The sequence below is a fragment of the Scyliorhinus torazame genome, chromosome 2 (assembly GCF_047496885.1).
Source record: "Scyliorhinus torazame isolate Kashiwa2021f chromosome 2, sScyTor2.1, whole genome shotgun sequence".
NCBI classification, from domain to species: domain Eukaryota; kingdom Metazoa; phylum Chordata; class Chondrichthyes; order Carcharhiniformes; family Scyliorhinidae; genus Scyliorhinus; species Scyliorhinus torazame.
In genome coordinates, this window is record NC_092708.1 from 119,799,220 (window position 1) to 119,825,749 (window position 26,530).

Below are 26,530 nucleotides of genomic sequence, written 5' to 3' on the forward strand. Positions count from 1 at the left end.
TAGAAACTGTTGAACATACTTTCACTGTGGGTTAACACGATGTTAAGATTAAACTAAAGACCTATGCCTGTCCGAACCAGTCTATGCACTCAGCACATGGTGAAGATCTGTGCTGTAAGCTCTGTCCTTCTGAGAGGCTGCATCCCGAATGAGTGGGAACTCTGATGCCCTCTGTCTATATAGTGAGTGTGCTCTAACTGGTGATTGGCTGCGGTGTTGTGTGTGTTGATTGGTCTTGCTGTGTGTCCACCAGTGTGTGTGTCTGCACCATGATATACTGGTGTATATTATGACAGCCATGTCCAGCTCCCTCTTGAATATATCCACCGAACTGGCCCCAACAGCTTTCCGTGGTAGAGAATTCCACAAGTTTGCAACTCTCTGGGAGAAGAAGTTCTTCCTCATCTCTGAATAGCTTACCCCTTATTCCTAGGCTGTGACCCCGAGTTACGGACGTCCCCAACATCAGGAACATTCTTCCTGCATCTAGCCAGATGTCCAGTCCCATCAGGATTTTATATGAATGAGAACCCCTCTCATTCTTCTAAATTCCAGTGAGTACAAGGCCATTCGATGTAGTATGTCTTCAAATGTCAGTCTTGCTATCTTGGGAATTAGTGAATCTTCACTGGACACCCTCAATAGCAACAATGTCCTTCCTCAAACTAGGAGACCAAAACTGCTCACAATACTCAAGGTGTGGCCTCACAAAGGCCCTATATAACTGCAGCAAGACATCCCTCCTCCTATATTAAAATCCTCTCGCCATGAAGGTCAGCATGCCATTAGCTTTCCTCACTGCTTGCTGTACCTGCATGGCAACCTTCAGCGACTGTTCCACCATGACATCCAGGTCTCGCCACACCTCCCCTTTTCCTAAACTGCCACCATTCAGATAATCTGCCTTCCTATTTTTGCCACCAAACTGGATAACCTCCCATTTATCCACATTATACTGTATTTGCAAACAATTTTCCCACTTAGGGCGGCAAGGTGGCCCAGTGGTTAGCACTGCTGCCCACGGCGCTGAGGACCCGAGTTTGATCCCGGATCCGTGTCACTGACCGTGTGGCGTTTGCACATTCTCCTCATGTCTACGTGGGTTTCACCCCACAACCCAAAGATTGGCCACACTAAATTGCCCCTTAATTGGAAAACAAATAATTGGGTACTCTAATTATTATTTAAAAATAAGTATTTGCCCACTCAGCCAGCCTGTCCAAGTCACCTTGCAGCCTCTTTGCATCCTCCTCACAGCACACACTGCCACCCAGCTTCGTGTCGTCTGCAAATTTGGAGAAATTGCGGGCAATTCCTTCTTCCAAATCATTAATGTGTATTGTTAACAGCCAGGGACCCAGCATTGAACTCTTCGGTACCCCACTAGTTACTGCCTGCCACTCTGAATAGAACCTGTTTATTCCCACTCTCTGCTTCCTGTCTGCCAACCAGTTCTCTATCCATGTCAATACATTACCTCCAATTCCAGGAGCTTTACTTTTGCTCACTAATCTCTTGTATGGGACTTTGTCAAAAGTCTTTTGAAAGTCCAGATACACAACATCCACTGGTTCACCCTTGTCCACTCTATTGGTCACATCCTCAAAAGATTTCAGAAGATTTGTCAAACTTGATTTCCTTTTAGTGAATCCATGCTGATTTGGACCGAATCTGTGCTGACATAGCCATTGCAGAATATAGATTAAGCTGGATTAGTCATAGGGCAAATTAAATTGGGGTTTCTCTGATGATATGATCCATGACTGCTACTGGGGAAAGTACATGTATGAATATTCCACAAGGATAGAATTATGCTGAGCATCTGTGTCTCCTGTAAAATTAGTCTTTCCCAATGTCATGCTTGTGAAATATTTAGTTCTGATGTTCTCATGTAACAGCATTATAACAGGAAAAATAACATCTGAATAACTAAGAGGATGGAGCAGGATGCTATTTCATGGCGATTTGAATAGAAAAAACAATGGATGATTGCTGTTATTAGGATTAAGAGCATGAAATATTTTGTAATTCCAGGTTTGCGCACATCGATACGAGCAAAGGCGACATGTGAATAAACCGGAGGAGTCCCGTTATGTAATTGGACAGTGCTATATTTTGAGCGAGGACCTAGTTTTCCGAGATTATGAAACCGATACGAATGTGAAACTTTGTGATGGGCGACCTCCGGGTCATGAAAAATTTGGTATTTGTCAGCAAGGTGTTGCTAGTGCTTTCACCAGGGGCGGTAATTATTCCGTGTATGGGGCTCCAGGTGCCTACAACTGGAAAGGTAATTGTAATTTTTTTTTTTTTTTTTAAAAGCATTTTAAGTTTTCTTCCGCTTCATTTTAAAATGGCAGAGTACGTGGAGAATTACCCATTAGCAGCTGTGGATATAACTCGAGCCATTTATAGGTTGCATTAAGGTTCGGGGATGGAGGGGGGGGGGGGGCTTGTCAGGACCCTTGTCTTGCCAGTAAGGCCCAGGTTTTTCATATCACAAAAGGTGAACCTGAACGCTCATGGTACAGTGCAAGGCCTTCATCTCTGCTCGCTAATATTTCTATGTTAAGGTGACTGACAAAAGAGCCAGAGGGAAAATGAATCAAAACATTTTTAAGCAGCAGATGTTTATGATCTGGAATGCAGTATCGGAAAGTGTAGCAGAGTCAGATTCAAGCACAGCTTTCAAAAGGGAATTGGATAATTATCTGAAGAGGAAAGTTGACTATGGGGAAGAGCCAGGGGAGTGAGACGAGGTGAGTTTCCATTACTGAGAGCCGACATGGACAGGACAGGCCGAATGGCCACCATCTGTACTGTAACCATTCTGTGGGTGAAATTTTAAAGACCCTCCGCACTGGCAGGTGCCTACCCACCCACCTGACTTGTCTATTCATTTTCCGGATGTCAGTGGAGGTATCCGGTGGCCCATCTGCCCGTGGACCTTGAGGCTCTTATTGACCAATTAATGGCCACATAGTGCCTCGGCCTGCCCTACTGCTATTTTAACCACAGCAGGGCTTGGCTTACGCCAAGCAGGTAACCTGGCAGCTTTAGCTGCACTGGCCGATGTCAGGCAAGAGGTGGTAAAATCTTTGGGGGTGATCTGTGCCGAATGGGGGCACCACCCACCTTCCCTCCCAAGGTCATGCCTGTGAGCGAGACCCCGTTGATACATGACCAGACTTGCTTCAGTCTGGTCTCGACTAGATCTGGGAAACTCTGTCATCTGATTCTGTGAGTCTGTAGTAATGTTAGAATCCCTATCAAATCTTTCATGTGTTAGGTAGTTCATTAAAGCCAACTGAGAGCCTTAAGGCTATCGTTTACATGCAGTTTGAAAAATGCATAGCTTTAATTAAATGTGTAGCCAGGAGGAACTCTCCTGTTCCTCTGGGCTTCACATTCGGGTAGTTAAATGTGAAAAACTTACCTCGAGGTCTAGTTCTACAGAGTGCAGCTCATGAAGGCACAGGCAAATCAATCTTGAAGTGGGACCTTGAATGGGCGTTTGGTACTTTACATGTACAAGTTGGGGGCAGAATATCTGCATGGGTTCTGGAAAGCAAGGTAGACCCCAAGTGTGCTTTTTGCTAAAATATGCTGAATACTAACACGCAGAGATAAAAAATACAACAGCATTGTCAAAGCAAATAGAAAATATAGATCTTGCCTATTTATCAATCAATGCTAACATCTAGAAGTAAAAATTTCAATGCACTACAATCATGCAAGAGTTGGGAAGATGCAGTATAATTACATTGTAAAATGCTTGTATTGATGGTATGTGATTTATTTTCATCTTGGAATTTGAAAAGCGATTCAAGTTGCACAAATCATTTTGCAGATATTTCAAACTCATTTAATCATGTATCCAATATAATTTTACCCATGATAGTGTAGGAATTCTTGTTCTAATTTATCTTATGTTACAGATGCCTTTTGGAACAGTCCACTGTGAGGTAAGCTGCTCCCAGCCCTGCTGCAGAGATGTTGACATTTAACCATTTGTTCCCTTAGGAATTGTACATGTAGAATCCAGAAATGTTGAAGAGATTGAGTTTGATGATGGACCCTATGAAGTTGGTGATGAAAACCGTAAGGATGAAACACTGATACCTGTTCCTGCTAACAGCTATTTAGGTAGGTATAATGACATTTAAAAGAGAAAGGAATAGATATTTTTTTAAAAAAAATATTTTAAAGGGTCAGGCGAGAGGGCAGATGTATGGGATTAGTTAGTAGCTCATTTAGTGACATTGAGTTGAATGGCCTCCTTCTGTGCTATATGATTTTATGTATCTGCTACTCACAGTGCAAGTGTTCCTATAGTTTTCCTTTGTGATCTTATAAGGCATGGATCTCATTCTTCGATTAAATTCTAACCTAATGTTAAGTCTGTGGTAAAAGCAAATGCATGACAGACCAGAGTTACACTAATGCACTGAGATGGTGGAAGTGGGAATATGAGTATCTTGAGTACATAGGTTTTTGGGTAAAGAATTATGTGATGGCACTCATACAGCTAGAGCCATGTTTGGCAAGTCGTGCCTGCTGTGGACTGCACTTGCTCAATATAGCTTCGAAAGGCTGAGAGGTGGAGGTGGGGGAACTGAGTTGGGTGGATGTAAGGTCACCTGAGAAAAAAGCTGCTTCTCCCGTCATGCAGGTAGGTACAGGGTATTTCTGCACGCTGAGTGACACGTCCTCGAATAGAGAGCAACATGGAGCTTTGGGTACTTCCAACAAGAAAAAGAAACAAAATAATATAATTCAATAAAATAGGTGTTTTAATCGAGTCATGTCATTTTGAAGGAAGCTGAGAAAGCTACGTTATTTCCTTCCTGAGAGCCCTTCAGGGAGTTTGTTAGGGTTGTACCTTGGGTTAGACATTCTTCACCATCATTCTGAAAACATGAGGAAAGAAAAATCTGCTTGAAACGTGTTTTTGAAATGAAAGACCTGGTGGTGTTTTCCATGTCTGTGACATTCCTCATTTTGGTTTAATCCATACTGCGTCATAAATACAGAAGAGTTAACTAATGGGATTTGCTTAATGTGAACAATACATACATAAACAGAATATTGAAACAAAAATAACGCATTTGGTTAATGGTGTTTTAGTCTTGTGTACCTGGGTTCTGAAATTCCTTTCTTACTACAATAGCATGAAATCTTGTCTGCACTGGCCTGAAGATGTAGACCACATCCCAATTCCTGGGGTTGGGGTCTCTTGTAAAACTGGAGAGGGTACTTCAACTGTGCCCTTCCCAATATCAACCAGAAGACCGAACAGCTCATGGCTGTTCATGTCATGCAGCCTTTGTGAGCAAAAGGAATACAAATTGCTAGTTTCCACTGGAGCCTTTGTCCTTGCAGGGTGTCATAATTAATCGCCTTTGCATTTGACTTGTCTTCCTCAAGCAGAAAATTGAGGCCTTTCTAAAGATCTCATTGGGACTAATGCCAGCTCTGAATTCGTTGTGACCCCACAACATTTTCTGCACCCCCACCACCAGTGCCATCATCTTGGCTGGGATGAGGGTTGTCATGCATTGGAATAGCACGAGTTCTATGTGGCACGAGTGCTAGCCCATTAACGAGACCTGAATTGCTCTGGGATTGTCACCGCTTTTGTCCACATAGAACACTCGCGATTAAGTCCCGGTGTTAACACGTAGTCTTTCAAATGGAGAATTCCATTCATTGTTTTCAGTCCCATCTCCAAATTCCATTTCCTATCATTGACTACACCCTCTCCCTGACAATTTTCTGAGACTTCACATTGAGGATACCCTCCATCATGTTGTGTGGCGCTAACAACATGCTAAATGGGATAGGCTTCAAACAGATCTAGCAACACGAGGCTGGGCATCCATGAGGTGCTGAGGGCTATCAGCAGCAGCAGAATTGTACTCAACCACAATTTGCAACGGCGTGATCCGGCATATCCCCATTCTACAATTACCACCAAAGGGATCAACTCTGGTTCAATGAGGAGTGCAGAAGAGCATGCTAGGATCAACGTCGGGCATATTTAAACATGTGGTGTCAACCTGGTGAAGCTACAACACAGGACTACCTGTATGCCAAACAGCAAGTAATAGACAGAGCTAAATGATTCTACAACGAACGCATCAGGTCTAAGCTCTGCAGGCCTGCCATATCTGGCAGAGAATGGTGGTGGACAATTAAACAATTGTAGGAGTAGGTGGCTCCACAAATATCCCCATCCTCGATGATGGAGGAGGCCAGTAAAACTTGTGTAAAAGTCAAGGCTGAGGCATTCGCAATAATCCTCAGCCAGTAGTACCGAGTGGATGATCTATTTTGGTTTCCTCTGGAGGTCCCTTGCATCCTAAATGTCAGTCTTCAGCCAGTACGATTCACTCCACGTGATATCAAGAAATGTCTGAAAGCACTGGATACTGCAAAGACTATGGACCCTGACAATATTCCAGCAATAGTACTGGTGATTTGTGCTCCAGAACTTGTCACACCCTTAGCCAAGCTGTTTCAGTACAGCTACAACACTGGCATCTACCCGGCAATGTGTCCTGTACACAAGAAAAGGACTAATCCAACCCAGTCAATTACCGCCCTGTCAATCTATTCTAAATCATCAATAAAGTGATGGAAGGGATCATCACTAGCGCTATCAAGCGGCACTTACTCAGCAATAACCTGCTCATGGATGCTCAGTTTGGGTTCGGCCAGGGTCACTCAGCTCCTGGCCTCATTACTGCCTTGGTTCAAACATGGACAAAAGAGCTCAATGCCAGAGGTTAGGTGAGAGTGACTGCCCTTGATATCAAGACAGCATTTGACCGAGTATGTCACCAAGGAGTCCTAGCTAAACTGGAGTCAATGGGAATCCGGGGGAAAACTCTCCTCTGATAGGAGAAGATGGTTGTGGTGGTTGGAGGTCAGTCATCTCAGCTCCAGGACATCACTGCAGGAGTTCCTCAGGCTAGTGTCCTAAGTCCAATCATCTTCAGCTGCTCCATCAATGACCTCCCTTCCATCATAAGGTCAGAAGTGGGAATGTTCGCCAATGACTGCACAAATGTTCAGCACCATTTTCCAGTCCTCCGATAATGAAGCAGTCCATGTCTGAATGCAGCAAGACCTGGACAATATCCAGGGGCTGACAAGTGGCAAGTTACTTCAGTGGCAGTCAATGACCATCTCCAACAAGAGGGGATTTAACCATCATCCCATGACATTCAATGCTAAATCCCCCACAATCAACATCCTGGGGATTACCATTGATCAGAAACTGAACTAGACTAGCCATATTAATACAGGGCAAAGTCTAGGAATCCTATAACATGTAACTCCCCACCTGACCCCCACCCCACCCCCAAAGCCAGTCCACCATCTACAAGGCATAAATCAGGAGTGTAATGGAATACTCTCTACCTGTGCAGCTCCAGCAACACTCCAGAAGCTCCACACCATCCAGGACAAAGCAGACCATTTGCTCCCGCTTCCACAAACATTCAATCCCTCCACCATCAAAGAGTGGCAGCCGAGTGTACCATCTACAAGATACACTGCAGAAACTCGCCAAGGTTCCTTGGGCAGCACCTTGACTACTACCATCCAGGGCAAGAGCAAAAGATACCTGGGAACCCCACCACCTGGTGGTCCCACTCTCAAGTCACTCACCACCCTGATTTGGAAATGTATCGCCCTTCTTTCAATGTCGATGGGTCAAAATCCTGGAACTCCCTCCCTCACAGCACTGTGGGTGTACCTACATCTCAGCGACTGCAGCGGTTCAAGAAGGCAGCTCTCCGCTACCTTCTGCAGAACAACTAGGGATGGGCAATAAATGCTGGCCTAGCCAGCGACACCCACATCCCATAAATACATTTGAAGAAAACTAAATCGAGCTTTTCAAAATCTTGGTGTTCACCTTGTAACATTCACTGTATTTGCTCATGCCTCAGGCTTATCTGCTGCTGAAACCTTTATTCATGTCTTTATAACATGTAGACTTGACTACTCCAGTGCATTCTTGGCTGTTCTCCCACATTCCACCCTCTGTGAACGCAAGGTCACCCAAAAATCTGTACTTTCTCCAGTCCCATTTACCTGGAACTGTATAAAACACGAGGCCACCTAGCGAGTAGTGCATGTGGTTTGAGTTGGTGTACTACAGGAAAGAAGAGGGCCCAACTTTTACTCTTCTGCCACCGCCCCACCTCTCTTTTTACCCCACCCCTCCCGGGCTGGAATTCCCTTTAGGTTTTGCCCTGCCTGGATGTGCTTTTACAATGGGACAGGCAGGGCCTCGGACAGGAATCCTGCCCATGTCCCAATTAAAGTTCTTGATGGTTAATTCAGGCCATTTTCCTGTCCAGCCTCAATTTTTAGGCTGGCAATGCCCAATGTCTGAGGGTGGGAAACAGAAAAAGGCCTCTCCCTCCATCCTGGGCAGGAAGGTGGGGGATGTCTCCCTCCGAAGGCTCCTTAGATTGGGGGTGCCCCTTTGCAGTGTGATCGCCCCCTTGCAACTCTTTCCCCCTCCCACCCCAGGAGCCTGGTACTCACCAGCACTGTGGTTCCAGGGGCTTAGTCTCAGGCACGGCACTGCAGTACCTCTCCCAGCCACTGCTGCGCTGTGCCTGAATTGGCTGAAGAGCTAACAGACAATCTCATTGTCCGAGAGCTCTACAAAGCACGACCTCCACCAGAGTGCTGCCAATCAATGCTCATTTGAGTGTAAAATGGTCTGTCGGAGTCAGCGGGGACGCTACGCATGATGGGCCCTGAGCGCTTGGTGTTCTGAAAATTCAGGCAGTGATTGCACTAGAGAGGGTACCAAGGAGATTTACAAGCATGTTGCCTGGACTGGAGAATTATAGATGTAAGTAGTGGACGAGCCGGGAGTGCATGAGGCAAAAGAGGCCGGTATTCTGGCCTTTGCGTCCCTAGTAGCCCAGCGAAGGATCTTGCTAATGTGGAAGGAGGCGAAGCCCCCCAGCGTGGAGGCCTGGATAAATGATATGGCTGGGTTTATCAAGTTGGAAAGGATAAAGTTTGCCTTGAGAGGGTCTGCGCAGGGGTTCTACAGGCGGTGGCAACCGTTCCTAGACTATCTCGCGGAGCGTTAGATGAAGGTCGGACAGCAGCAACAGCAACCCAGAGGGGGGGGGGGACATCGTTCGTGGGGGGGGAGGGGAGTGAGAAGGGGGGGTTCCTGTGGGGGGCATGTGAGCAAGAAAGCACATGAATGATCTGGAAACTGACATGTATGGGAAGAATCCAATGTACAAAGTTCTGTATTTTATTGACTTGCCATGTTCATGTCTTGCCACACAAGTTCTTTTTCTTTTCTTTGTTACAGGGGGGTGGAGTTTGTTTGTAAGGTGGAAAATATTGTTATTGAAAAATTCTTAATAAAAATATATTTAAAAAAAAAAAAAAAGAATTATAGATGTGAGGAAAGATTGGATAAGGTAGGCTTGTTTACTTTGGAACAACAGAGGCTGTGGGAACACCTAATTGAAGTGTATAAAATTGAGGGATCGAGATAGAATGGATAGGAGAGCCCTATTCCCTTTGGTTGAAGGCTCCATCGCAAGGTGGCATAGTTTTCAGGTAAGAGAAGGGCGTTCTGAGAAAATTCAGAGGAAATTGTTTCACCCAGCTGGCGATCCAGATTTGGAACTAACTACCTAAAAGGGTGGTAGAGGCACAAACCCTCATAACATTTATAAAATACCTGGATAGGCACTTGCAGCACTGTAATCCAGAAGGATACAGATCAAGAGCTGGAAAGTGGGATTAGACTGAATGCTTCGTTCGCACAGAATCCCGACACTGTAGAGGCCATTCCATCCACCTGGTCTGCACTGACCCACTCAGGCCCACATTCCCACCCAACCTTTGGACACTAAGGGGCAATTTAGCATGGCTAATCCACCTAATCTGCACATTTTTGGGCTATGGGAGGAGACCGCAGCACCCGGACAAAACCCACGCAGACACGGGAGAATGTGCAAACTCCACATAGTCACCTAAGATCGGAATTAAACCTGGATCCCTGGTGCTGTGAGACAGCAGTGATAACCACTGTGTTACCGTGCTGTCCTGTTGGCTGGAACGATTCCCTCACATGCTGTCAATTTCAATGCATTCCACGTGGCTTGATGTCATATTTTGTTTTGTAATGAATGCTGTTGTGAAGCACTTTGGGACGTTTTATTGCATCAACATAAATAGAAGTTGTTGTTCCATTCATGTGAGAGCATTGGTTAGACTTTTGACTGTACCGCATTGCAGGCAATCCCAATTGTGTCCTCATCAGGATGTCCCTGCATACAACCCAGTTGGAGTTCTGGCAGGTTATTCCACCCCTTCCACCATTCCAGGATGCCAATAGTGCCACAGTTCATGCTGTTGAGTTCCACAGTCCCAGTTGTATCTCAGCCACCACAGCAAAACAAAAAAAGTTGGTATTAGAGGTCAAGGGTTATTCCGTGACGTAATGGTACGTGACTCCCGTTCTCACCTTGCTTGCACTTGGGCAGCATTTATACAATGAGAGTTATGCTATCATAAGAAATGTGATGGAGCAGACCATTGGCATGCTGAAGCAATTATTCCACTGCCTTGACGAAGTCCGGAGGAACCCTGCAGCACTTCGAGTGGGCGTCCACTAATATGAGGAATGTGCCCCCCCCGAAATGACCTGCAAAGTCGCTGTGTACACGGGACCACGACTTCCCAGGCGACTCCCAGGGGTGCATTGGGGCCGCCGGGGGGCCTTCTGGTGTTCCTGGCATGACGTGCAATTGCAGGCCATCCGTTCGATCTCGGCCCAGCCCAGGCCACCAAACATAGCTGCGCACCAACATTTCCAGTTTGCCCACCCCGGGGTGCCGGTTATGGAGGTCTTTCAACAAGGGTGTGTGCCCCCTTCGGGTACGACCACCTGCATTCCCCTTGGCCCATCTGGTATAGGCCCATTTGGATGTCAAGCCCAGTAATGGACCATTGGTCGGACCCTCAATAACTTGATCAGTCTGAGTCCATTCCCGGATATAAGCTGCCGTTAGCAAAGTGTCATTGGAAAATAGAGCGATTGTCACTCTCCTTGGCTGTGACGGGAGCTGCCAGTTTTGTGGGTAGGGGCAGGCGGCTCAAGACATCTGCATGCGTGAGTCTTGTGCCCTGGCTCTGCTCTAAAACATATTCCTAGGCAAACAGAAGCAGGACCCCTGCAGGACCCACTGCAGATGCTATCAGTGGAATTACCCAATCTTCCGTGAATAACCCCAGCAGGGGCTGCGGTCGGTAGATACGATGAACATCCGCCCATAAACATAGTGGTGATGTTTCCTCACCGCGAACACAACGGCCTTCCTTTTCTATCTGTGCATAGTTCTGCTTGGCTTCAGGGAGCATGCGGGACGCAAAGGCTATTGATCGCTCCGAGCCATCAGGCAACCGGTGTGCCAGGACCGCCCAATGCCATGTGGTGAGGCGTCGGATGTGAGGAACAGGGGCTTGTCTGGGTCGAAGTGGGTCAACAATTCATGCTTCACCTCTTGCAGTGTGGGGCGGAGGGGGGGGGGGGGGGGGGCTTATACGTGACGTGACCTCCGGCGCATGGAAAACTCATTTCTCCCTCCGGAGGCTGACCCCAGCCCAAGCAAACTGCTCGAGGACCTCTGTTAGGTTCCCTATGTGTTCCTGATGCGAGGTGGCGGTGTTGCGAAAGTCACCCAGGTAGACAGCCACCCTTGGTAGCCCTCGCAAGATAATCTCCATAATCCCTGAAATATCGCACAAGCCGAGGAGATGCCGAACGGCAACCGTGTATACGTGTACAATCCCCGATGGGTGCTGATCGTCACATATTTCCGGGAACTTGGCTCGAGCACCAGCTGCAAGTACAGGTGTCCAGCTTAGCGAACGTTTTTCCTCCGCTGAGCCGGACATAGAGATCCTTGATCTGAGGTACCAGGTAACCAGGAAGGATATCTGGTTTACGGTCATTTTATAATCCCACAGAGCTGCACCGGCCGTCTGGCTTCAACACTGGTGCGGCCCAATTGGCATAGTGGACAGGGCGAATAATCCCCAGCTGCTCCAAACGGTCCAATTCCCGGTCTACCTTGGCGCGAAGTACGTATGGCACAGGGTGGGCACGTAAATCTGGGGCTGGACATTCTCTTCCACATTTATCAAGACCATTGCTCCTTGAATGGTACCGAGGCCTTTGGCAAAAAACGAAGGGAACTTGGACAGCACTCCATCCGGTTCACGGACGGGGGTACATCTGGCAAACGTGTTGCCAATCCAAACTTAGTTGACGCAGCCAATCATGCCCCAATAGGCTAGACCTGTTGCCGTGGACTACCACTAACGTTAGGCACACAGACTGGTCTCCGTATGCCACGGCACAATAGTGATGCCTCTGATTTCTAAGGACTCCCCAGTATACGTGGTCAGTCCGGCCCCTGTGTTACAGGGTCTGCAGACCCACCCGGGTGGCTGTAAATGTGTGAAAGCTGATGACTGAAACTGTCGCTCCCGTGTCCAGTTCCATCTCGATGGGGTGTCCATTTAGCAGCAGTGTCACCAGGATAGGTGCCGTTCTGGGGCCTGTAACGCAGTGCAGCAGGGGCACCTCGGCTTCCACGTTTTCCAGGAGGGGGAATGGATGACGACTGGTCCATTGCCGCAGAACATAGTCCTCACATGGATTGCCAGGAGCTTCGTTCCTGGGATGTCTCGCTCGATACTGGCGCCCACCATCCAGGATCGCTGAGTCGGGGAAAACTCCACAGTCGCTCTGCGGTGAGTCGCGGCGGAGGTTGTGGAACCTGCGGTGATTTCCATCCTGGGACTTTCCTGGCACCTTGCTTCCAGTGGTCATCGGCCGGTTGTCTTGACGACACGCAATATTCAGGACTGCCAGGCCTTGGAGTTCTTGGAGTCCGCGGTCGGCGCTTTTCCTGAGAGAGCACTTTGTCGACGGCACTGTCGAGGGTCAGGGGTGCCTTCATTAGTAGCTTCCGCTGTATTTCCCAGTCCCGAAGTCTGCAAACTAAGCGATCCCACAGTGATTCTACCAGGGCAGCTCTGAACTTGCAGAGGGCAGCAACTCCCCATAAGCGCACCAAGTATTCCTTCGAAGTGGTATCGTTGTGCCATAATCGGGGGCTGTGGAATTGATGACGGCCCATCTGGTCAAGCAGCGTGGCAAACGGCAGTCCACCCAGCCTGTCAAGTTCCTTATCAGGTCCTCCCATGGCGGTCAGTAAGATGACGGTCTGTCGATCGTCATTTGTGATGGCGTTTGTGCGAAAAAAGGTTGCACCATCCGAGTTGCCGACAAAAGGCTGAAGTTTCCCATTGTATGCATTGCCTGTTGGCTGGAGAGCGGCCTCCTGAGGTATTTGAAAAATGGCCTGAGACTTCCAGTGGTGGCCATGAAGGAGTAGGTCACACATTTGGTGGCTCCCGCTCGGGTTGGACCTTTTCCCCAATTTTGTCTCGGATTTTACTTGAAAAATCGATAGTGGTCGCGACCGTGAGGAGTCCCACACCAGTGCATGGATAGGCGGACCAGGAATGCTCGCAAAGGAAGAAATAGGTGAATAGAGAAGGCCTGGGTTGAAGCTGCAGCGGGAAAAAGCATGGCGGATGAATGGGGTTCTGGCTCGACGACCCAGCGGTCAAAGGAGCAGTTGATGAAGTTTATCCAAGAGGGCTTCGCCAAGCAGAAGCAGGAATGCCGGACCCGATTAGGGAATCATTGCTCGGCTGGATCAGAGATTGGATGCTGAAGATCGGGTGATCCAGAAAGTGGCGAAGGTACTGGCCGAGCACGAGGAACACCAAACAGCAATGGAGGTGGCGATGGGGATGCTGAGAGACCAGCAGAAAAGGCTCCAGGAGAAGGTGGAGGACCTAGAGAATAGGTCCCGCCGGCAGAACTTGAGGATCGTTGGCTTCCCGGAGGGGTCTGAAGGAGCGGATGCAGGGGCATATATAGCGGGTATGCTCGAGAAGCTTATGGGGGATGGGACGTTCACCCGATCCTTGGAGGTGTACAGGACGCACAGAACACTAGCGAAGAAGCCGGGTGTAGGTAACCCCCCCCCCCCCCCCGGAGGGCGATGGTGGTGAGATTGCACAGGTACCTGGATAAGGAGCGTATTCTACGGCGGGCCAAGCAGACATGCAGCTGTAGGTGGGAGAATAGCATCCTGCGCATTTACCAAGACCTGAGCGTGGACGTAGCCAGGGGAAGACCGGGATTCAACCAAGTAGAGTCGACTCTTCAAGAAGAAGGTGAAGTTTGGACTGCTGTATTCGGCCCGTCTTTGTGTCACCTATGAGGAGCAACACTTCTATTTTGAGCCGCCCGAGGAAGCGATGGACTTTGCCAGAAGGAAAAGGCTGGCAGGGGACTGAGGTGTTTGAACTGTGCTGCAGTGTTCACGTTAAAAATACTTTGATTTTTGCACTATATTTGTAATGCCTTCTGTATCGATCCTGGAGCCGCTGCGGACTTTTGTAAGTTAAAGTTTGCATTTGTACCGGTGACGGATGGAGGTGTGAATTTTCGATGTGGGGTTTCTCTTTTCTTGTTGTTTCTTTCGGTTAACTGGTAACGTTTTCTCTTGCATATGTATGTCCGATTGTGGGGGGGACGGACGGACACAGTAGGTGGGAAAATGTTTAGCACCATGGGTGGGGGCTACCAAGCTAGCTGGGCGGGCTGGCTCATGGAAGTGCAGTGGGGGGTAAGCAGATGTTATGCTTGTTGAAGAGGGCTGTTTTTACTGTGCTGTTACTGGGAGGGGGGGAATTGCTCTGCTGATGGGGGAGGGACTTGCTGGGGGACGGCGGCTGCGCGGGTCGTGGGCTGGAGACTGGCCTAAGAAAGGTGATGGCTGATCGGCGGGCGGGTGGGGGGGGGGGGGGCAAGAAGCTGCTCCCCCCCGACCAGGCTGACCGCGTGGAACGTTCGAGCGCTAAATGGGCCGGTTAAGAGGACATGCGTGTTTGTGCATTTGAGAGAATTGAAGGCGGACGTGGCAATGTTACAGGAGACGCATCTTTGGGTAATCGATCAGACTAGACTAAGGAAGGGATGGGTCAGGCAGGTATTTCATTCGGGGCTGGACTCTTAAGACTAGAGGGGTCGCGATCCTGATTAATAAGCGAGTGTCATTCGCGGTGGGAAGAATAGTTGCGGATGTGGGAGGTCGGTACATCATGGTTAGTGGGAAGCTGGAAGGGCTGCCGGTGGTACTCGTGAATATCTACGCTCCAAACTGGGATGATGTGGAGTTTATAATGAGTATGTTGGGGAAGATCCTGGACCTGGACTCTCATAAGCTGGTCATGGGGGGGGTGGGTGGGGGGGGGAAACGGGACTTCAACACAGTCATTGACCCAAGGCGAGACCGGTCAAGCTCAAGGAAATGAAATGAAAATCGTTCATTGTCAAAAGTAGGCTTCAAATGAAGTTACTGTGAAAAGCCCCTAGTCGCCACATTCCGGCGCCTGTTCGGGGTTGTTGTTACGGGAATTGAACCGTGCTGCTGGCCTGCCTTGGTCTGCTTTCAAAGCCAGCGATTTAGCCCTGTGCTAACAGGCAGGATGCCAGCAATGGCAAAGGAGCTAAAGGGGTTTATGGAGCAGATGGGGCGGGGGGGGGAGTCTCGGCAGCAATGGTCTGGAAGGTGCTGAAGGCAGTGGTCAGAGGGGAACTGATTTTGATAAGTGCCCACAGGGAGAAGGTAGATGGAGCAGAGAGGGATCGACTGATAGGGGAAATACTTCTTCAGGTCGACAGGAGATATGCGGAGACCCCAGAGGCAGGGCTTTTAAGGGAATGACGGAGGCTACAGGCGGAGTTTGGCTTGCTAATTACAGGGAGGGAGGTGGAGCAGCTGCGGAAGGCGAGGGGGGCGATATACGAGTATGGAGCGAAGGCCAGCAGAATGCTTGTGCAGCAGCTCAGAAAGAGGGAGGCAGCCAGGGAGATTGGGAAAGTGAAGGACAGAGATGGGAACTTGGTCGGAGATTCAGCAGGGGTTAACATGGCGTTCAAGCAGTTTTATAGCAGGCTACATGAGTCGGAATCCCCAACCAGGCCGGAAGAGATGAGGCAATTCTTAGGGGGGCTGAAGTTCCCGAAGGTGGAGGAGGGGCTGGTAGAAGGGCTGGGGCCCCGATAGGGATTGAAGAAATAGCAGAAGGGCTGAAGGCCATGAAAGCCCCAGGACCGGATAGGTACCCAGTGGAGTTCTATCAAACGTTCTCTGGGATGCTGGGGTAGCTGCTGATGAGGACATTTAATGAGGCGAGGGAGCAAGGGGTGCTCCCCGACGATGTCACAGGCCACGATCTCACTGATTTTGAAGCTTACTAAATGTTGACGCCAAACTGTTGGCCAAAATCTTGTCGTCAAGGATAGAAGACTGCGTTCCGGATGTGATCGGGGATTTGTTAAGGGCAGGCAGTTGGCGACCAACGTTAGAAGACTGTTGATTGTGATCATGATGCCCCTAGAGGGTAGGGACGTAGAGGTAGTGGTCGCAATGCATACAGAGAAGGCCTTTGACCGGGTGGAATGGACCGATCTGTGGGAGGTGTTGGGGTGGTTTGGGTTTGGGCGGGGCTTCATCGACTGGGTTAGGCTGCTGTATTAGGCGCCAGGGCGAGTGTATGGCCGAACAGGTTGACATCGGGCTAATTTAGACTGCACCGGGGGACGAGGCAGGGATGTCCCCTCTCCCCACTGCTGTTTGCACTGGCCATAGAGCCGCTGGCAATCCCGCTGAGAACCTCAAGGGGCTGGTTCAGGAGCTGTGGAATACAGAGTCTCGCTATACGCAGATGACCTGCTCCTATATGTTTCTGACCCACTAGAGGGGATTGGAGAAATTATGAGGATTCTAGGGGAATTTGGACGGTTTTTGGGTTATAAATTGAACATGGGGAAAAGTGAGATGTTCGCAATCCAGGCAATGGGGCAGGAGAGGCGACTGGGGAGTTACCGTTTAGGGTGGTAGGGGGAAGCTTTCGGTTTCTAGGCATCCAGGTGGCACAGGAATGGGAACAGCTACATAAGCTAAATTTGACCCGACTGGTGGACCAAATGAAGGAAGACATTCGAAGGTGGGACATGCTCCCGCTACCACTGGCGGGGAGGGTACAGATGGTGAAAATGATGTTCCTCCCGAGATTCCTGTTTGTTTTTCAGTGCCTCCCCATCTTTATTCCTTGGGCCTTTTTTAAGTGCGTAAACAAGGTGATCTCTGACTTTGTATGGGCGGGAAAGACCCTGCGAGTAAAAATTGTGATGCTGGAGCGCAGCCGGGGGAGGGAGGGCGGGTTGGCGCTGCCAAACTTTAGCAATTACTATTGGGCGGCAAAGATAGCCATGATTATCATAGATCACAGAATTTACAGTGCAGAAGGAGGCCATTCGGCCCATCGAGTCTGCACCGGCTCTTGGAAAGAGCACCCTACCCAAGGTCAACACCTCCACCCCATTTCCCAGTAACCCCACCCAACACAAAGGACAATTTTTGACACTAAGGGCAATTTATCAGGGCCAAACCACCTAACCCGCACATCTTTGGACTGTGGGAGGAAACCGGAGCACCCGGAGGAAACCCACGCACACACTGGGAGGATGTGCAGACTCTGCACAGACAGTGACCCAAGCCGGAATCGAACCTGGGACCCTGGAGCTGTGAAGCAATTGTGCTATCCACTATGCTACCGTGCTGCCCTTTAGGAAGTGGGTGGTTGGGGGAGGGGGGGAGGGGGGGGGGGCGGTGTTGGGTGGGGGGGGGTTGGTGTGGGAGCGAGTAGAACATAGAACATTGCAACGCAGTACAGGCCATTCGGCCCTCGATGTTGCGCCGACCTGTGAAACCAATCTAAAGCCCATCTACACAATTCCATTATCATCCATATGTTTACCCAATTACCATTTAAATGCCCTTAATGTTGGCGAGTCCACTACTGTTGCAGGCAGGGCATTCCATGCACTTACTACTCTGAGTAAAGAACCTACCTCTGGCATCTGTCCTATATCTATCTCCCCTCAATTTAAAGCTATGTCCCCTCGTGCTAGCCATCACCATCTGAGGAAAAAGGCTCTCACTGTCCACCCTATCTAATCTCTGATCATCTTGTATGCCTCCTATTAAGTCACCTTTTAACCTTCTTCTCTCTAACGAAAACAGCCTCAAGTCCCTCAGCCTTTCCTCATAAGATCTTCCCTTCATACCAGGCAACATCCTGGTAAATCTCCTCTGCACCCTTGCCAATGTTTCCCCATCCTTCCTATAATGCGGCGACCAGAACTGCACGCAATACTCCAACTGCGGCCGCACCAGAGTTTTGTACAGCTGCAACATGACCTCACGGCTCCGAAACTCAATCCCTCTACCAATAAAAGCTAACACACCATAGGCTTTCTTAACAACCCTATCAACCTGGGTGGCAACTTTCAGGGATCTATGTACATGGACACCGACATCTCTCTGCTCATCCATACTACCAAGAATCTTACCATTAGCCCAGTACTCTGTATTCCTGTTACTCCTTCCAAAATGAATCACCTCACACTTTTCTGCATTAAACTCCATTTGCCACCTCTCAGCCCAGCACTGCAGCTTATCTATGTCCCTCTATAACCTGCAACATCCTTCCGCACCATCCACAACTCCACTGACTTTAGTGTCATCCGCAAATTTACTCACCCATCCTTCTATGCCCTCCTCCAGGTCATTTATAAAAATGACAAACCTTAGTGGCCCCAAAAACAGATCCTTGTGGTACACCACTAGTAACTGAACTCCAGGCTGAACATTTCCCATCAACCACCACCCTCTGTCTTCTTGCAGCTAGCCAATTTCTGATCCAAACCGCTAAATCACCCTCAATCCCATGCCTCTGTATTTTCTGCAATAGCCTACCCTGGGGAACCTTATCAAATGCTTTACTGAAATCCATATACCCCACATCAACTGCTTTACCCTCGTCCACCTGTTTGGTCACCTTCTCAAAGAACTCAATAAGGTTTGTGAGGCACGACCTACCCTTCACAAAACCGTGTTGACTATCTCTAATCAAATTATTCCTTTCCAGATGATTATACATCCTATCTCTTATAAACCTTTCCAAGATTTTGCCCACAACAGAAGTAAGGCTCATTGGACTATAGTTAACGGGGTTGTCTCTACTCTCCTTCTAGAACAAGGGGACAACATTTTCTATCCTCCAGTCTTCTAGCACTATTCCTGTAGACAATGACGACATAAAGATCAAAGAGGCGGCGGCATGTAAGGGCACGAGTTTGGGGGCATTGGTAACGGCACCTCTGCTGTTCCCGGCGACCCTGAGAGTCTGAGGGCAATGGAGGAAACATGTGGAAACAGAGGGAGCATCGGTTTGGTCTCCAATCTGCAATAGTCATCGGTTTGGCCCGTGGAGGCTGGAAGGAGGGTTTCGGAGATGGCAAAGAGCAGGGATCGAGCGGATGGGAGATCTGTTCATAGAGGGGAGCTTTCCCAGCCTGAGGAAGTTGGAGCAGAAATTTGAATTGACAGGAGGGAATGAGTTCAGGTACCTGCAGGCGCGGGACTTCCTACGCAGGCAGGTCTCAACCTTCCCGCTCCTACCACCAAGGGGATACAGGACAGGGTAGTTTCCAGAGTATGGGTGGGAGTGGGGGAGGGTTTTGGACATCAATAAAGAACTCATGGGGTCAGAGGAGACGCAGACCGAGGAGCTGAAACACAAATGGGAAGAGGAGTTAGGAGGAAAGATAGAGGATGGTCTCTGGGCGGACGCGTTGAGTAGAGTCAACGTGTCCACATCATGCGCCAGGCTCAGCCTGATACAATTTAAGGCTGTTTACCGGGCACTCATGACAGTGGCCCGGATGAGCAGGTTCTTTGGGATAGAAGACAGGTATGCAAGGTGTGCGGGAGGACCAGCAAACCATGTCCATATGTTCTGGGGTTGCCCGAAGCTCCGAGGTTTGTGGATGTCATGTCCAAGGTGTTAAAAACAAGGATGGCACCGAGTCCAGAGTTGGCGATTTTCGGAGTGTCGGAAGATCCAAGAATCCAGGAGGAGAAACAGGCAGACATTCTGGCCTTTGCCTCCCTGGTAGCCCGGAGACGGATACGATTAGCTTGGAGGGACTCAAAGCCCCGAAGCCAGAGACCTGGCTCACCAACATGGCTAGTTTTCTATGTCTGGAGAAAATCAAGTTCGCGCTGAGAGGGCCAATGTCAGGGTTTGTCCGGAGGTGGCAACCGTTCGGCGACTTCTTTAGAGAAAATTAACTGTCAGCAGAGGGGAGCGGGGGGTGGGGTTTAGATTAGATTAGTGTGAAGGAAAGGTGGGACCTGTGAGGGAGGAAGACAGCCTTTGCACTATGGTTATATTTGTGTGCACACTGTTTCTTCTGTTATTGTTACAAAATCACAAATACCTCAATAAAATGTTTTACAAAAAAAAAAAGAAAAACTGTCTGAGTTCTCAGCACTTGCCACCTACGGCAGTTCCATTTGATTTTCATCGCCAGTGTTGTAGAGGCAGACAAAAGACTCCACAAGAGGCCAGGCTAACCGGATACAACTCTCTTTATTCTCACACTAGATACAGCAATCACACCTTTCCACTCTCTGCAGGGCCACCTACCCCCACGTGCTCCCAGGTTGGAGTTTATATCCTGTGGGGAGTTCCCCCTAGTAACCTGAATAGCTCATAAACTGAGGTATAGGAGGGGAAATGAATGCAATACAAGTTCTGGCCCCATAGGAAGTCCTAACAGATAGTTTAAAACATAATCACCTTGCAAAGTTCAGCATTCATGACCCAATCAGCCAGGGAATAACCTGAAAGTTCTTTCCTGCTGCTTACTGTGTATTTAGTTGTGTGAAATTAAAGAAGAACATTGGCGGAACCAGTGAGCTGAAAAATTGCAGAGCTGACGTTGGAATGGATGTTTTGTCTGTGGTGCGTACTAGCAGTAGACATTCACTGCATGCAGCTCATGCCTGTAAGAAGATGCCGTCCGACATGCTTTCCGTCCAAAACTATTTCTCAACATGGCCACACGGCTCCCTTTAGGAATCAAATACTAAGCTCTAAACTCCTGACTCCAAACTCCTGTATTGGTTCAATAGGAGATCTAGTGCAGATCCTTGTTTTCTGTAATGCCTTTATTTGTCTGTTTATCCATGGTCATCTTGTTGATTAGGATATGTAGTCTGATCCCATTGTTTTGTGTTAGGTTTCTCGCTGGATTCAGGCAAAGGAATCACATCGCAAGACACACTGACCTTTGTATCTGGTGCACCAAGAGCCAACCATGCTGGAGCTGTTGTTTTCCTAAAGAAAGAGAAAGATACGAGAAGCCTAACGACTGAGTATGTCCTGGAAGGTGAAGGGCTGGCGTCGTCTTTTGGATATGATGTTGCTGTGGTGGATCTTAATCAAGACAGGTGAGGCATGGAATAACTCAGGATTCAAAGAGTATAAGTAATACCTAGTTATTCTGCAGGTGCATACCTCCAAACTTTCAAATGTTACTTCTGCACTTGATTGAATTTTCCAGTTTGATAAATATTAAGTGGTGCTACGATGCCAGACTGAATGGAAAAGGATTCGACGTTAAACAGGCAATGGTGTCCAAAAGGTAAAAGTACACTGGGATTGGAATGAATCTATGCCTCCATCAGAGCCATCTCCTCATTCCTGCTCCAGCAAGTACTGACTGTCCTCCTCTGGTCTTACCAGGAGTCAGGACTTGAGGACAGCAGATAAATCATCCAGTTTCCCGCTCCCTGCACATCCACCATCATTTTAATTTGGTGTGTCATGATTGGCAGGCTAAGATTCCCCCCCCCCCCCCCCCACCTCCATTCACTGCTATAGTTTGATTTCAGGTACAGCAGAAAAAAACCTGCCCCTTTGTTCCCCAAAGCAAGTCCAAACTAGTCAACTAATTGTCAGCACAAACGTTAAGATGTATAAATTACAAACCTACATTAAAAGATATGAGAATTTGAACTCGAAATGGAAACAACTAGAAGAGTGCCGACATTAGAGTAAACTAGGTGAGTTAATATACTCGGTTTGGAGGAAGCAGTGGTGACATGGTAATATCACTAGGCTGGTAATCCAGAGGCTCAAACTAATGCACTGGGAATGAGTTCAAATCCTACCTTGACAGTTTGTGGAATTTAAATTTACTAAAACCTGGAATTAAAAGCTAGTCTCAGTAAAACGCTTATTTGTCATTTAATCTTCCCACTAACAGGACAGACCCAACCGAGATGGTGGCACGATGGTATAGAGTCAGGAGGGAATTGCCCTGGGAGTCCTCGACATTGACTCCATGCCACAAAGCCTCATGGCATCAGGTCAACATTGGCAAGGAAACCCTTTGCTGGTGGCGCCCCTCCCCAGCTGATAAATTAGTACTCCTCCATGTGGAACACCAATTGGAAGAAGCACTGAGCGTGGCAACAGCGCAGTCCATCGTCCTGTCCATTACCAAGAGTGGCTCAGTAGTACCACTACTGACCAAGCTCCCCAAGTCCTGAAAGCTGCTAGACTTGAGTCTGCAGCAGGTCATGAAAGATCCAACAGAGAGAGATAGACCTACTTTACCTTGCCCTTCCTAATCTACCTGCGGCAGAGAGAAAAACATACTTGACCTCACTCTTCCCAATCTACCTGTCACCGATGTACCTGTCACAGATGCATCTATCCATGACAATATTGGTACGAGTGATCAGCACGTAGTCCCCATGCTAAATGGGATAGATTTTTAACTAATCCAGCAATTCAAAACTGGGCATCCATGAGGCGCTGTGGGCCTTCAGCAGCAATAGTATTGTACTCAACAATAATCTGTAACCTCCTGGCCCATCATATCCCCCGCTCTGCCAACACTTTCAAGCTGGGAATCAACCCTAGTTCAATGAAGAGAAAAGGGGGGTGTGCAAGGCCTAAAATGAGGTGTCAACCTAGTGAAGTTACAGCACAGGACTAGTATATAAGCAGCAAGTAATAGAAAGAGCTAAGCGATCTCGCAACCAACGGATCATCTGCAGTCCTGCCACATTCCGTTGTGAATTAAACTTGGGGTGTGGGGCAGTGCCCATGTGTCTGGAGGGTGACATTTCCTGTGGGTGGGGGGTGTGGGGGACCCACAAGCTCACTTAGAGAGTGGGGCACCCTTACAAAATGGCAGCCCGATCTCTGGCTTCAGCTCCCCCAATGCTAAACCAAATACTAAGGGCGTGATCTTCCGTCCTCGTTGCGTTCTCACTCAAGCGAATAGAGACTGGTGAATAGCAGGAGAGGCCAAAGGTGATAACCGCGCCAAGTGCTAAACAGTTTTTGATGCAGCGGCCCGGCTCCCATAGGCGAAATCGGGATCTCACCGTAGTGTGGCGAGAAATCATTTATCATTACTTAAGTCCAATTTACATACAATTAATGGGAGCCAGCCCATATCCAATGGCCTCCCGTCATTCAGCAGCCTCCCCAGCAAGTGCTCATGCTGGCGCAGATTAGTTAGTACTCCTTTTGAAAAATGTGAACCTGGCGGAAGGGCATCTGTGGGGAGCCAAGGGGGTGAGTAGGCATCTTTGGTCACAGGCAAAGAGCCCGGGGGTGCTGGGATTGCTTAATGGGGGGTGCGGGACCCTCGGCTGGTGCCTCCCTGAACCGTGTGCTGACCTCGAGATGCAGCCTCATCAAAAGGGAGGAAATCGGGGGAGCTGCTGGCCACCGTCACCACTCCATGGGACGGGTCCGGGTTGGAACCCAGCACCCCCTCCCAGTTGGTGCCCATGGGGCCTGGGGTTCACCTTGGGACGGAGGGACAGCTGGTTCGAGCCCCGGCCAACCAACAGATCATATTAAGCTCTGCAGTCCTGCCACATTCAGTTCTGAATTAAACTTGGTGATGTGGGGTAGTGCCCATGTGTCTGGAGAGTGACATTTCCCGTAGGTGTGGGGTGTGGGGGACCCACAAGCTCACTTAGAGATCGGGGCACCCATGGTCCGCACCATCATGTCGACGCCCTCAGCGATGCTCCCTTCTGAGAGCGGGACGTGTCCTGCAGAATCTCATCAAGGTCAGCCTAGTACTGGGTGACATCCCCCAGCGAGACATTCTGCTGAGACCCTCCGCCATGGCTGTCACCGACTGTCCGACGCCTTGGACACCTTCACTAATGGTGCCGACGTCATGCACCAGGGTCTCCTCTGTGGTCAGCACCCTAGCAGTGTTGGCCTCAGTGCCACACATTGCTGGAGCCATCTCCTATGCCCGTAGCCACTGAGACTCCTCCAATCAGCTATGGACCTGCTGGAGTGACACTGACATCTCCCCCGGAATGTTCCGGTTGCACGCTATCATCTCAATCGGCTCCAAGTACCTCTGTACCACAGGTTCAGCATCAGGCTGGGACCCAGCTGGGTCCTGGGATCCAGCAGCCCTCCAACTGCTGCTGCTCCTGGGGGTGGGGGGTGGAATGTTGGTGACTACTCACTTGTGCTGCCCTGTGTAGGTCATTGACCTTCTTACAGCACTGCTGGCCAGTCCTCCTGATCACACTCCCCTAGCTCACCGCTGGCAACACTGGCTGCCTTGTGGCTGACTCTCGTGGACTCTCTGGGGAACGATTCATCCCTCCACACTCGGGTCCGCATCCCTGAATCTTGGGGCTGGTCTCTGATTTGTTATGTTCTAGGTATCACATAAGCGGCTTCCTTGTGGTGCATCTGACAAAGGAAGGTTCAGACGTGGAGGTAACTTCAACACGTTTATTAAACTATTAACACTTCTATTACTCTGGTTCGACACTACTGCTAATCCTACTATAGCTACCCAGACTGACTAACCAGTTGCTGCAATCCACGTGGTGGGTGTAATATTGAATCAACAAAGTGTCTGTACTCACTGACTGTCTCCACTGGAAAGAGGCAGATCATGTGTGTGGTGTCCTTTATATATGGGTTGGTGTAATGCCCTCCTGTGGTCGTGTCACCTGTGTGTATCGTGAATGTCCATTGGTCGTGTCCTAATCTAACTGATCTATTGGTTGAGTGTGTGTGTGTGATGTCTCTGGTGCACCCTCTGGTGTCTAGCTAGCCTACATGTATTTACATTGATGCACCACATTCCCCCCTTTTTTATATGTTACATATTTTCTGTACACTTTCAGAAAATTGAACAAATAACAAGTCGATAGGTTAAGGCATATACAAGTCATGGGAACAGTGATTAAACAATAAGTCCAAATCATTTGTGTGAGTCCAAAAACCATCAATCATCATGGTCAAATGTCTCTCTTGGTTATGAACGCCATCAACGTCCCTGTGCCACAGGAACCAAGAAGTGGTCAAATCGCTTCGCTGTCTGATTTGGAGTCCCTTTCATTTTCGATGTTTGTGATGGTGCTGTCGGATGGCATCTTGTAACTGATAAGGTGTTGATGTTGAAGAGGTATCATCAACAGTATCATTCGAAGTCATGGATGTGCCATATGGTGAAGTTGGATAAGACTGTACATGCTGGTTCTGGTCACATGCTGTGCTGGTAGGGTGATCCTGCTGAGGACCATTGAAGTTTGTCGAATTGGAAACAGAATTGCTGCTCGCATAAATACCTGGTGATGGTGTGAAACTAGAACCTTGCATCTGATAGGAATATGCCGTCTGGCCAGGCTGGGGTGCAGCAAATCCTGGGCTGCAACTAAGGCATCCAGTCTGTAGTGCAGATTGCGCTTGCGGTAGTCCTCCTTCGGTCTTGATTCCATTAGTGGGCAATCCGTAGTGCTGGCCTGTTTGAGAATATGCTGCATAGGCTGCTGCATGCCTGAATACTGGGTTTGTCCAGCATGAGCTGTCATTGGCTGCACTGATGGTGTGGAAACAAAATGTGTGGATATAGCTGTGGTGAATATTGGTGTATTCCTCTTGGACTGTAGTCGCTGCTTGTTATTACTCACCCAGTGTAATTGTTAAGTGATCCATCTCCTGTCGTTGTGGCATCTGCTGTCACCCTGAGCATGTCATCACTGAGGTTGCGGCACTCCCTGTCTGGAGTAAAGCCCGGCTTACGTGAATCAGAGTCGGCGTTTGATTGCTCCCCATCTGGAGTCTGGTCTGTTTTAACCGAGTCAGTGTTGGTTTGTTGATGCTCCCCATCCGGAGTCTTAGCAGGTTCACTGGAGTCAGCTGAGATTTCTTGAAGCTGCACATCTGGAGTCGGAACATGCAGGAATGCATTGACTTGTGGAGAGGTTCGAGCGAATGAGGGTGGAAGTATCATGGTGTCACCGGAGTCACCAGTGGTCTCACAGTGATCGTCGAGTGCCTCTGTACACACTAGCTGAGGTCTGTCACTTTGCACATCTTGCATGGGAAGTGGGATGCTGTCGTCACGCGTCTCACATACCGTGGGTAGATCCTCAGCAGCTGCTTGTTGTTCATTTGG

General features: G+C 48.8%; 1 protein-coding gene across 3 annotated transcripts in view; it reads left to right on the forward strand.

Moving 5' to 3' along the window:
* LOC140391472 (integrin alpha-6-like) overlaps nt 1-26,530 on the forward strand; it is a 150,917-nt gene that overhangs the window by 57,099 nt on the left and 67,288 nt on the right. For all 3 annotated transcript variants that reach the window (XR_011935091.1, XM_072475979.1, XM_072475987.1), the window contains exons 4-6: nt 2,035-2,290; nt 4,024-4,146; nt 21,305-21,515. Coding sequence is in view for 2 of the 3 variants with exons in the window: in XM_072475979.1 (XP_072332080.1) it covers nt 2,035-2,290; nt 4,024-4,146; nt 21,305-21,515 (590 nt within the window). In the remaining variant the exon portion in view is untranslated. The remainder of the gene's footprint in view (nt 1-2,034; nt 2,291-4,023; nt 4,147-21,304; nt 21,516-26,530) is intronic.